The sequence below is a fragment of the Leuciscus leuciscus genome (genome assembly GCF_965113295.1).
Source record: "Leuciscus leuciscus genome assembly, chromosome: 7".
Classification (NCBI taxonomy): Eukaryota; Metazoa; Chordata; class Actinopteri; order Cypriniformes; family Leuciscidae; genus Leuciscus; species Leuciscus leuciscus.
The window spans coordinates 16,389,499-16,402,832 of NC_138731.1; the positions used below are offsets into that span (position 1 = coordinate 16,389,499).

General features: G+C 37.8%; 1 protein-coding gene across 3 annotated transcripts in view; it reads left to right on the plus strand.

The window, feature by feature from the left end:
- The window catches only part of dnajc15 (DnaJ (Hsp40) homolog, subfamily C, member 15), a 25,752-nt gene extending 17,999 nt beyond the window's left edge, over positions 1 to 7,753 (plus strand). For 2 of the 3 annotated variants that reach the window (XM_082175085.1, XM_082175084.1), the window contains exon 7: positions 7,288 to 7,753. In XM_082175085.1, coding sequence (XP_082031211.1) covers positions 7,288 to 7,358 — 71 coding nt within the window. In that variant the 3' untranslated portion in view covers positions 7,359 to 7,753. Of the gene's footprint in view, positions 1 to 1,478; positions 1,530 to 7,287 lie in introns of all 3 variants that reach the window. The other variant, XM_082175086.1, reaches the window with a different exon arrangement.
- Positions 7,754 to 13,334: the final 5,581 nt, after the last annotated feature.

Genomic DNA, 13,334 nt, shown 5'->3' on the forward strand with positions numbered 1-13,334 from the left:
AAATAACAAAACATGTATTAAAGTGATGACGAAAAAATAACCGAAATCTAATGCTTTTCTGATTTGTTTATATGTTTCTGTCGGCTGTATGAACATATCAGTTTGCTATCTTACGTCTCTAGCTTTAAATATGCAACTTCTCTGAATATTAAATGCATAAAAGTGACCAGCTGTATATAAACGAATGCAAATAGAGGTAACAATTGTGACATTAAACATTCGGGTCGGACTTACGTTTATTTTTGTCAGTGTTTTAACCGCTTGAGGTACTACTAATGTTAGCGTCCTCTCAGCCTCGAAGGCAAACAAACATACTGTTGTGCTGTTCTTTCTCTACTAATGCAGCATTTAGTCAACAAATTAATCACTTTATAATGATATGACAACATGTACTGTATACATACATAGGCTACCTTTTAGCTGTCGGTGCTTTAAACGCGCATCTAATGTCAGCGCTCTCCACGCAGCGTGTGCTCTCAGTGCAGCACGCAGCATCACGTGTCGAAATAAACAACACGAGGCATCAGCGATAGTTTTTATTACACCTCTAGAGGCCGCTCTTGAACTGCATGATGCCAGCAGACCCTTCTCAGCTCTCTCTTACTGTGTAATGAATGACAGCGCGCGCTTCTCAGCCGCTCCAGCAACGGACGCAACCAGGAAAAACTATCGGTATGTATTTTTGCCGATAACGATAGTTCCACCAATCAACTATCGGTGCCGATTAATCGGCAAAACCGATGAATCGGTCGACCTCTACTCAAGTGTTTTCCACACACTATTCAGATCAGAAAGAAGATCGAAAGCACTTGTTAGAAGCATGAAACATCTTTTAGCGGTAGGTAAGTGCCTATTACAATCCAATCTGAAGTTAATTAATACATTGTTCGACCGGACATAACTGTTTTATTTATATATAAATATAGGTTATATGTGTTTGCGCACGTGATATCAGGAAGCAACGTAATAAGCACATGACGACAGGGTGGTGACGGCGGTGCGCAAACCGAGTTACCCCTCCCTCTTCTGCTAGTTTTACTGAGATATCTTATCCCGTGCGAATTGGCCATTAATATTACAGACGTCCTGTGGTAAAATTACATCACTCCATCTACCCTTGTAAAGTTAATCCCGTCCGAATAGTGCTTTAGAATGCCGTTTCATATGCGAGACGCTGCAGAAGACGTGAGAGCAACAGCCAAACACACGTCCATCAAGCACATGTTTTCATAGAAAAACAGCTCAGTGGAATGCAAAAACCTGTCAAGGTCTACTACTGTATGATAGATATTTCATGTTTGCATGATGGACACAGGCTGAAAGGTGCTGTTATTTTCTGTTTTTACAACACATTTGCTGTTAATAATAGCCTTTTACTGGTGTTATACTTTGTCATTTTTTTTATTATTTGAATTGCCTTGAATTGTTAACGTGTGTTATTCCCTTCTTCCACTCATCTACTGTTACTAATTCAATAGACATTTTCAGTCAGGAACTTTGTATTATTGGTTTCTGAGGAACTCAGACTGGTGAGTTATCAATATGGATCTATACATTCACATCTCACCTTGACAGCACACACAATTCAAGTCAGAAAAGAGTCTGTAACCCAACTGAGATTGAGCGCTTTTCTATATTTCTGTGTTCATCTTGCATGTAGCCCTTTTGTGAGCTTAAGCCCCTACGGCAAGTCTTCACAGTGACGCGAGGATCGACGTTATTCGCTCCGGTATCCGCTCTTTAGGTCGTAATGAGATGATTAACTTTGAGCGGTCAGGGTAATGGCATGGAATGATTGTTGAATTGGCTTTCATTAGTTTGCTAGCTATGAGCAAATGGGGACATTGAGAAACCGTCATACATGCCTTAACTCATCTAACTGTATAAAAGTGGAAGCAAACTTAAAAAGGAAAAGCAATCTTGTTTTTCCAGAGCTTTTTAGGTTATTGTGTTCCATCTGTAAAGATGCTGAGATGTGACTTGTGTGTTTTGTTCTTTGTTCTGGCTGGCTTGTAAAGAGCAAAATTATATCTTATTGAATTCATCTAAATATTTATGTAATGCTTAATAAGAGGAACCATCATTTCAACCTAAATTTGGTTGTCAATCCAGAAACTTTACAGTGTACTTAGCAGCATGGAAAACTAAACTTGTATTGAGATTGTGAATGGGTAATACAAAGAAGCTGTCAATCTCTTAAGCACAAGCTCGCTGAATTCTGCTCTCTCGCAAAAATTCCCTTTATAATAAAAAAAGCTGTCTTAATTACACAGTGAATCTCTTATTTACATCGTTTACATTTTTGGGGTTCAAATTGAAAGGATTTGTGAGCGTGTGGCTTGCGTTGAACAAAACAAAACCTTGTGCGTTTTCAGTGGTGTCGAGCGGATTCTGACTAGTTTTCTGACTAGCACCTCTGATAGGCAGTTGTGTTCACATGATCAACAGATATGATTGTGATAGGCTTGTAAGAACTCATTGTAAATAGAAACCTTTGACTGTCAGACAGCGCTCAAACACACAAGAACGAGAGCGTTTGAAAGCAGCGGTTACCAAACATACCTGTACTGCAACTTTTTTATTTTATTTTATTGTTTATTTTTTTATTAAATGTTACTGAAATGTTCGACAGCCCTATTTTTAATGAAATATTTAAATTCCCTGCCAAGTGATGATGCAAAGAAATTGTTGAATCATAGTTTTGATGATTTAATTGATTGATTGAAATGGACAACTTTTTAGAAACAGAAATGAATAAAAACAATTTTGTCTAACACTTTCACTACAAGTCACTAAAAATAATAGCAAAATGTCTCTCTTGTGAAATACTTCTATTGACAGTCTATATGAAATGTACTAGGCGAAACGATATTGGCAGAAAAAATAATGTGTAATTAAGTGCATCAGTGCAGACTGTTGAGCGCACAGCTCCACTTTCTCTCTGACACAGACAGATTAGCAACCTCCTCAGGCCCTGCTCTCTGCTACCCGTTCACTCTCCTGTGTGTTTGCCCATTTGTTATTGTTGCTTATCATGATAGTCGTGTGTGTGTGTGTGTGTGTGTGTGTGTGTGTGTGTGTGTGTGTGTGTGTGTGTGTGTGTGTTTTTGAGAACACAATGGATGCTTTCAGGATCTTGGAGAAGGGCGGCTTTATGTAAATCCTGTGAGTTGTGGGATTACAAATGTAAGAATCTGTTTATGATCTGGTGATCCTACATCTTGACATAACATTAAATGAAAAACTATAGTGAAGTACAGTACTTTGTATTTAGCATTTTAGGGTAAAGATGATGAAATCAGATAAATGATTCTGGTAAGCAACGTTTCCAACAAAAGTTTTCTGCCAGTTCCTGTTCTCTTTATTGTAAATCAGATTACTGGGACTCTCACCTTTTGTCTTTATTGGCTCTTGGAGCCCCTGTCCCATTCGTTGAATATTTCTGCTGATTGGATTAGGACTGGTGACACCCTAGAAGCTGGGTTGGGTTCCTATACCCGAATACTTCATTTGCATGCTTTGTTTAAGGTCGTCACCTAAGTGCTTTGTCTTTACTTGTAAGGACTGCCCCCTAAAATGCAGTGTTCAGCTTTCTTAGTGAGACTTGATGAAGATACATCCATGTCTCCTGGTCTTCGCTTCTGACATTTCCAATTCGGTCCTTCAGCCAGAGAAAGGTCATTGTTGTCACAGTGCTGTTTCCTGAGTCTCACGAAAACATGGGAAAAATGGGAATCGAATGGGAAAAATAAATTAAAATAATGAATTAAAAGACTTTTGTAGGTTCAAGCTGTTTTTGTGTGTGTGTGTGTGTGTGTGTGTGTGTGTGTGTGTGTGTGTGTGTTGACATTATTTTCTTAGAATCTTGTGCATTTATTTCTGTTGTACAATATATTTTTAACAAGCACAACTATGACTTAGACATTATTTAATAAAATATGATCTTTTTTTTTTGTATTCTGTATTTTTTTTTTACTTTAAATTTGTCGTCTAGGTGTGTTTTGATGACATCCATTGAACAGCACTGTGACAACTATGACTTACTCTGATTGATGGTCTCACAGGATGTACACAAAGTTGTCGTTTATTTCTCCGATTTCGTTCTCTCGCTATTTTTTTTTTTCTCACACAGCTTAACTAGCGAGCTTTACAAAAGTTTAAACCAATATATTGTCGATATTTTCTCATTTAAGAACATCAATCTGTTATGTTAGACAGGCCACTGTCTGTCACCTTATGATGAGATGATCATTATTATCATTATTTTGCCTATCAGTCATTCAGCATTAATTCTCCAGTTCATGGGTGACCCCTCCAGTGACCTTGGATCCATGACTCCCTATACAACAGTCAATTTGCAATTTAAGCTGTCAAAATTGGCCACATGACAAGAATGTATTTGAATAGAATCATTATTGTTATAAAACATTAATTCTTGATGCTGTAATAATCTGTGCCAGAAGGGTTATATAGAATATTAATTCACTTAAAGGTGCAATAAGTGATTTCTGAGAAATATGATTGAAATCAACCCAAACAAACACACCCCTCCCTTCATTGCTCCGCCCCCAAAAGGCACGAACACACAATGCAAGAGTGGATGTCTCTTTATCATAGCTGAAGCGAAGCAAAATAATTATTTGTGAAAAAATAAAGCGAAGATCACGAACAAATTGAACATACAGTACACAAGAGTGTATATAATCGAGAGTTGGTTGTTAGTCGCTAGCAGCACAGCAGATCCAGACAATGACACTCATAACCGTCCTGTTATTATAGATACAATTACAACAACAGCTTACCAATGTTACTCACATATGGAGCAGAAACAACACAACCTCTGCATCCAAATTAGATCTTTCTAGCGCTGGAAAGCTTTTCTAATATTAACGTGGATCCTGAAGCTCTTGCCTGGTAATATCCCTTCATTTTCTAGTGATATTCCTTTGAGCTTTTCTCTTTTGTAATGTCTCTCAGCCATCTCTCTTTCTACAGTCTTTCTTCAAATCTCCCTCTTGCTCTCTCTCTCTCCTCCCCCATCATGAGTGGACACACCCCCTACTGCTGATTGGCTACAAGTGTGTTGTGATGCTCGGTCTGATCCACTTTCAACAGCGTTTCTCAGAAATCGCTTACTGCACCTTTAACTTGTAAATAAGCTAAACTATAGCAAATCTGGATTGTTTACAATGATGATGATTGTCCATGGCTCAGTAGCCAAAATATTTAAATAATAAAACCCACGTCAAGGTTTATCAAACATCTCAATTAATCAATTATTTTGTATTAGTAGATCATCTATACTTATACCAAAATGTAGTAGCACTTAAGATTATACACAAACAATAGTACTAAATGTTTTAATTGTATGTTATAACAACTATTTATATATATATTAAACATAAACTAAACGTTACAAAGTAAGCGAGAGCTAAATTAATGTGCATAAGGGGTTGTGAACGTGCCCATTGTGCAGCGAGGGGGAAATGGCTGGTTCTCTATGGCAGGGTCTAGCTGTCATCAGGTAAAATCTGCATTGACTTTGGGACTGTGTTCACACGCACTCGTGGAACGTGGTTTACTAAGAAAAGATGCAATGGAAATTTACAGCCGCATGATGGGGCGCAGCAGGCACCAGGTGTGCCTCATCACACGCTGCCAGCAATAGCACATTTCCCCCCTCGCAGCCACACGCTCTCATCATACACCCTGGACGTGGGCTGAAAGTCAGTGATTGGAGGCATAGAGATTTCTTTTCTACAAAGCTTGTGGATGTAGAGCTGTACCATGGCTGCAGAAACTAAGATAGAATTGTGCCTGTGGACTCGGGGTAGCAAATTAATTATGCTGCTCCATTTAGTTTCAAAGTGACTTTAAAGTCAATGTAAAACACTGTTTGCGACCCATTTGATTTCTGTAATGACATTTCTGAGTGAAACGGGATATTAAATGAGAAAGAAAATGTAGGGTGGTACCTAATTTTATCCATCCTGAATTGATTGGATTGCAAAAGTGGGTGTTATATACTCTACTGTTCAAAAGTTGGGTTAGTAGATTTTGTTTTATTTGTAAGAAATTGATACTTTTATTCAGCATGGACATGTTACATTTTTGAGGGATCATGTATCACTGAAGACTGGAGTAATGATGCTGAAAATACAGATTTACCTTCACAGGAATAAACTGCATTTTATAATGTATTAAAACAGAAAACAGTTATTTTAAAGGGCTAGATCACCCAAAATGTTTAATTCTGTCATTATTTACTCACCCTCAAGTAATTTCAAACATGTATGAATTTCTGTCTTCTGCTGAACACAAAAGAAGATATTTTCAAGAATGTTTATAACCAAATAGTTTTGGGGCACCATTGACCATAGTTTCCATAGTATTTTAATGTTTTACTTGAGGTGATTAAATGATGACAGAATTTTGGGTGAACTATCCCTTTAAATTAATAATATTTCACAATATTGCTGTTTTTACCTTCACCCCCCCCCCCCCCATAATGTAGCCTTGTGAGCATAAGAGACTTCTTTTATAAAAATTTAAAAAAATCTTACTGACCCCAAACTTTTGAACATTATAGTGTATGCAATTTTGTTATTACTATTTGGAATGACATGCATTTAGAGAGTAATACGATCAAATACATTTTTTTTTTTTTTTTGTTGAATTAAATTCTCTGTGTGCTGTGAGTGTTTAAATTTAGTTCAATAAATGGATATTCTATATCATATCAAACAGGCTAATTAGTCTGTAATAGATTAGTCTGGCTACTTAGATTGGTTACAAGGTAGTTTGTGACGTCAGAAACACCAGCGATTTCAAACCGCGTTTTTGAGACTGTCTTTGGTTCGCTGCAGTTTTAAGGAGAAAATACTCAGCCATGGTGTTGAATTGTGAATTTGCACATGGTTTGTCTTAAAGCATATTAAAAACACCACATAGACATATAAACAACATTAAACACTTGATTTTCCCCACAGGGGGACTTTAAGAAAAAAGGAACAAAATCTCTCGCTGGGGTGGTACCCTTTCAAAAAGTACTTCCATCTATTCTAGGTACTTATGTGCTCACTTTTAGGGATAAATAAGGTACAAATGTGTGTGGGACAGGAAGTTATTGGAAAGAGAGGTATTGGGGTGCCCCGTGGCACAAAAGAGATGCAGAAATTGGGATGGGTCGTCACTAGGGGGATATGCGCATTTTACAGCTTTAAAGAATAAGAGGAAGAGGAGACAACTCATGAACCTGCTGAAATAAACCTGCTGCTTCTCCTGCAGGTGGATCCCCGTATTTGGCAGCCAAGATCAATGAAGCAAAAGATCTGCTTGACTCTGGCCCTCGACGCTGACCAGCAGAGTTACATCTACTTCAGTGCCGCCAGCTCACCCATGAGCCTCCACAAGTCATTGTTCTTCTCCTTGTTTTCCTGCCATAAATCAGCCGACTCTCAGCATATTGTGCTCCGTTCTATCTGCCACTTTTCCTTACCGCCACTTTAATGCATGTCTTGAAAGGTTGATCCTTCATGTTAAAGGATCTTCACTCTGTCCATGTGAAATACCTCACTGTAATCTTTATTATTTATTGAGGTGACTTGCGTAATGTTTAACATCTGCTGACAAATCTGGTGGATATATCATGTCAAATGGCTAAAAAGCCCAAAGTATTTCCCCTAATCCGCTGGGACCGGTCCATGTAGGTGTTAGGCTATTTTAGCTCGCTGAATAAACAGTTTTAAAAATCTGGAATGATTCATTGCGAGTATTTTTGTGTTTGTTTGTACGCTGGTGTTTTCCTCCTGCTGTGCTCGTGCTGATGCATGCGGTTCGGATGACTGTCTGGTCTGCATGTCTGAGTTATCCACACAGGAACAGAGCGTTTGGGATTGGATAGAGGGATGTTCTTTACACCAAGTCTGATTTGTTGTTTGTCAGGCCTGGAGATTAATGCCAAGGCCAAGATACCACAACACAAGCTGCACAATCCACTAACACATTACTGCAAAAGAAATAAAAGGCAAGCAACGGGGAAAGAAATTGCTGCTTGGATGCATTTTATATTTCATTTCTTTGAGAGAGAGGCAATGTTTAGGACTGTTTAGTGTTAGCTTGCATACTGCCTAGTGCCTACTTTGTTTTAAACATAGTTAGTGAAACAAGGCATTAAATGTTACAGATAATATTATTCTTTATTGTCTCATCTCGTGATGTGATATGTGAGAGGCATCCAGTAATCATCTTGGGGAAAATAATTATGCATATTTAATTAACTTAAACTTTTGTCCTTGTTACTCATTACATGTATTTGCAGTACTATACACTATCAAAAGCTTTAAAACTTAAGTATAATCAAATGATATTAAACTGACTTAAAAAAAGTTAAACTTATAAAATTTAAATTGATATTGGTTTTATTTTCATGAGTTTAATTAATGGAAAAACATGGTGCCATGAATTATTGATCTTTTTCAGTGTAATAATAATTAATTGCAAACAACTAACACTAAACCAAACCTAAACCTATTTTAAGCAGCCTACATTTTGTTAAATGCTATTATTCAGTTATTTAATTACTCTGCATCAAGGACACATTCAAATAAAATGTGACCAAAATATATAACTTTTGGAATTTGAATGAAATCATAAAAAGGAATGTTAAAAATCACAATTGCTATTACTTACAGGTCATCACACTAGAAATTGAAGATCATTGCACAATGCATTGTGGGATACTGTATTATGCGTAGTGTGTATACTGCGGAGCCCTTAAAGGGACAAAGTGGTGGAAAACAATATGAGAAAATATATTTCAAAACTTGTTCGCTCACAAAACTTTTGTTTTCCCCAATAAATTGTGTTCCCCCAAATAACTGCATTCACTCACAAAGAACACAAAAGGTTTGCGAGCGAATGCAAAAGCCCCCCTTGTTCTCCCATCTCATATTTTTTTCCATAGTTTAATGCTTACAGTATTTAGACAAATGTAGGCCATCTCAAATACTATAGTGCAGAATTAATATGAGTAGTATGCTATTCTGAACATAGCCTTTATACTGTAATATGCGTGGAAGTTTTCCTCTTGCTTCTTATGAGACCCACTAACTGAGTTTGTGCTTCAGAACAGGACGTTATCTTGGATCGTTCGTCGTTCCAGATGGACCAACATGAAAATTAAGCCAGGCCGTTGCAGAATGAATGTGAGTCGTATGTCATGGAAAGGCTTGATCGACCCAGTTAATTTCCCAAATGTTCCGTTTGATTATTGCAGCCATGAGATCTCAGTAGGAGAAAGCTTGAGTCTACAAATAAAACCCAGTGAGGTGTTTGGCACGCTTATGAAATACTTGCCACTTTGAGTGTTGCCCTGCTCTGGCCTCTCTAGCTGGCTTTATTTACTGCTTCTTTTTGCCTGACCCTTCTTAGGGGCTATTAAAATTGATTAAAAGCTAGCATGCGCTATGCAGGGGCAGCTGGGAACGCTGTCCCAGACTGTGTGACACTAAACCCGTCTTTGTCCTGACTACATGTATAACAGAGGTAAAAGCCCTAAATCTGGCTGAAGTTGCATTGCGGTCAGGCTACTCTGTCGTAAGATGGTTTTGCTCTGACCCCCTTGTGACTGCAGCTATTTTCGGCTTCTGCTTGCCGTGCAACCAGCATGAGCAAGCCTGTTCTCCACAGGTTTCTTTCTGTCAGAGTGAGTTTCCATTAAACAGTGTAAAAACGTAAAAAAAAAAAACCCAGCCAAACTAATCACAGGGTTTCATTACAGATATGTGTAATGCACTGTCCAGAGGAGCATATGATGCAAGCGAAAACAAAACACCTCATAAAACTCATATTAACAGCTTGTACATTTGAAATGTGTGAAGACTTTTAGTTTTAAAAAGTGTGCCAACTTTCACACTTGACTTTACACACTTGATTTTGGTATTATGATCAAGTGTTATAAAATGTCAAATGCGTTTTTTTTTTTTTTCTGGCATTATCGGTCTACTTGAATGAGACTTCGTGAGATGTTTCATATAACTTTTATGACAGCCAACCAGCTGCCAGCTATACTCTTTGAAGACTCTTTGAAGCTCCTGGTTCTGTTCCTGTTATCGGAACTTTTTTCATTAATCTGCAAAAAAGGATGTCATTTCAGCTGCCTTATGTTTTCAGTTAGGCTATTTGATTCCAGAAGCTGGAAATGACTTAAATGAGTATTTGGAAATATTTTTTCCATACATCACACCAGAATGGAAGTAGGCCTATACAATAAATCATTCTCATTCTCAGGTGTTACTAGAAGACCTATAGGGGATATCTGTGCTGGCAGCAAAGGACACACGGAAGCACTGTGTACCTGTGAAACAATAAAAGAAACATAATTAATGTATTTTCCTTGGTGCGACAGTTTACTTCTGATACTGACCGCACCTTTGTAATAAATAAAATAGAAATAGAAAAAATTAATAAAATAAAATAGAAAGAATAAATTGTGTTTTTGCAAAGAATGTTCTGAATGGTGTATACTCACTTGAGATGAAGCTAAAGATATAGCTACACTGAAAAAAATGATTCGTTGAATTTAATAAAAAAATGTATGGTAAGTGGTTGCACACAATTAATTTTAGCTACATTTAAACAAATGCATTAAGTTGAACTAAAATTGATTAAGTTCAACTTAATGCATTTGTTTAAATGTAGCTAAATCAATTGTGTGCAAGCACTTACCATAACATTTTTTATTAAATTCAACAAATCATTTTTTTCAGTGAGATATAGATTTTCTATAAATAGTGTTTTAAATGCAAACTTGCCTCCAGTGGACTGATGTTACAGTGTGAAAATTGTCCCACTGTTTAAACGGCGTGTGACAACACCGGTAATACCGGGTGGGGGACGTTAGAGTTTTTCCCTCTTTTGCACCTCGCTTTAGTGGTGGGCAGATCGAAGCAAATGTGCCGTATTGTGTCGAGGCTTCGAAACAATCCAACACCCATCTCCACGGTGACCCCTAGTGGTCAGAACAATGTAAATGCAGCAAAAACCCGGGCCAAACATGCATAAAAACACCTTTTACAAATCTATTGCAATTTTTTTTTAAAGTAAAATCTTTCAAATGCAATTATCTAATCATCTTTTAAGATTATCAAGTGTCTATATGTTCTTTTATCAATTGTCACGGTTTGTTTTATGAATGGCAGCTAACAGGCCAATAAGAGACCATTAACTACCATTATTCATTTTAATAATACTAATGTCTAATTAAAACATCTACAAATGTATAAAACTGATCAGAGATCAGGTAAAACCCACAGACACTTGTTCATTGATTCATGGGCTGACAGAGATCATCGTTCCCCAGCGGTGAACCATTGAAATTTCGAAGTGTTTCGAAACAGTTATGACGTAATGAAGCCTCGTTTTCTGAAATCACGTTGGCAGTTTGATACACGCTCCGAACCATTGATTCGGAACAAAGGATTCGTAAAGGTTTTGAAGCTTCACGAAGCAGTGTTTTAAAATTGCCATCACTACCTCGCTTTTTAATCGCTAATTTGAAAATGAATTAATTCTTAAAATGCACACAGCCGCACGGACATTGATAACGGTGTGAAGAAGAAGCTAGCATTTTCAATTAATTCCTATGGAAGTTGAGCTTCCATAGGAATGAAATGAAAAACGCTCGCACTGCTCCACTCGCTCCACGCCAGTGGACATGAACCGTTATGAAAGCCTGTGTGGCTGTGCGCATTTTACTTTCACTTTTGAATTTGTGCCAGTTCGGGAGTGCCAATTGCTTGAATCGTGGGTTCATTATTATTCTTAACGGAAAAAAACAACAACAAAACAGTGCAATGCTTACAATCGCTTAAATAGGTGTAAGTGATGTTACCGGTGTTGCGGCTGAATAACGGCTATCACAGCAAGCCTACCCTCAACGTATTTCGCCATGTTAAATGCTGTGAACCATGATGTTTCTCTAAACGTCAGAGAAAGAGGCTGCATCCGAAAACGCATTCTTCCCCGCTATATAGTAGGCAAAAAAGAGCTCAGACCCGATTCCACAGGGGGGCCAGGGTGGGCCCTGCCCACCCAATCAGGAGCTTGGCTCACCCCACAACAAGTAACGACCAAATTTAAAATCAGTGTGATGTTCAGATTTTGTGGGAGATCCCTCAAAATACCGCTTGTTGCTTGATATAAAAATTTTGCTTGTTATTTAGAAACTAGAAAGCAGAATTAAAACGTGTAACCGCGGAATTGCGTGTTATAATGTCACAATTGCGTGATATAAAGTCGAAATTGCGTGATATAAAGTCGCAATTGTGAGTCATAAAGTCCGAATTGCGAGATATAAAGTCTGAATTATAGCCAAAACACTTTACCAGTGAAGACAACGAGCGAATTGGTACACGTATGGCCAAAGAAGCAGAAAAGGTATGGATCCAGAAGACAGAAAGATCGAAATGGACTAAAAACGAGGGTAAACATCACAGCAAGGAGGAAATATCTGATGACGGAGAAATCCTGAGTGACGCTTCTTTGTGCAGACACCGAGTTGCTTCTTTTGTGTTGGACAGGTAAGGGAATAAATTATTGTGAAGAGTAGACAGCTCTCTAAAAGTCACAAGTTAAATGTACATACAACTCACCATGCCACCATTGTGGTTTCAAACAGCAATAACTGAATGCTCTTTTAAGCTGTCAGCCTTATTATCTGCATTATAACGCCCAGAACATTCTGTCAACTGGCTGGCGACCGGCGACCGCCCTGAATAGCCCATCATATGCTTATTACTGATTTTGTCCAAGTGTTCAATCTACCTTCAAGCTTCAAATCCTTTTGAGGCAGTCTTCATTTTGTTGACACTTTCCTTTGCTAGTTGTTATTCTACACCTGTAAAGTTTAGCATGGAATATTCCATCACACTGTAGAGAATAAGTTACCCCAAACAGACTGTTCATTTCCAAGTGTGTTTGGTGGGACGCTTTGCACAGATCGTTTGAATTTCAGGAAAGAAGCAATGTAGATGTGTTTGACATCCAGAGGAAAGATCTGATGAGAACTAGTGTAAACTGCTGTCTGCAGCTCAACCTAACTGTAATATACAGTTATATACAAATCTGCAGTACAGTATGTGCAATACTCTCAGTTCTAGACTAACCTCATTATCTTCAAGCAGAGAAGCTGCAATGCTCTCCAGTGGGGAGCTTTAATAAGATCACCTTCAGAATGTTGACGGATGCCATGTACCAACACCAGCCAAAATGTTTTCATTTGATCATTTTAAAGCATGAAAATGATTTTCATACCAAATGTAATGTCAGAAATC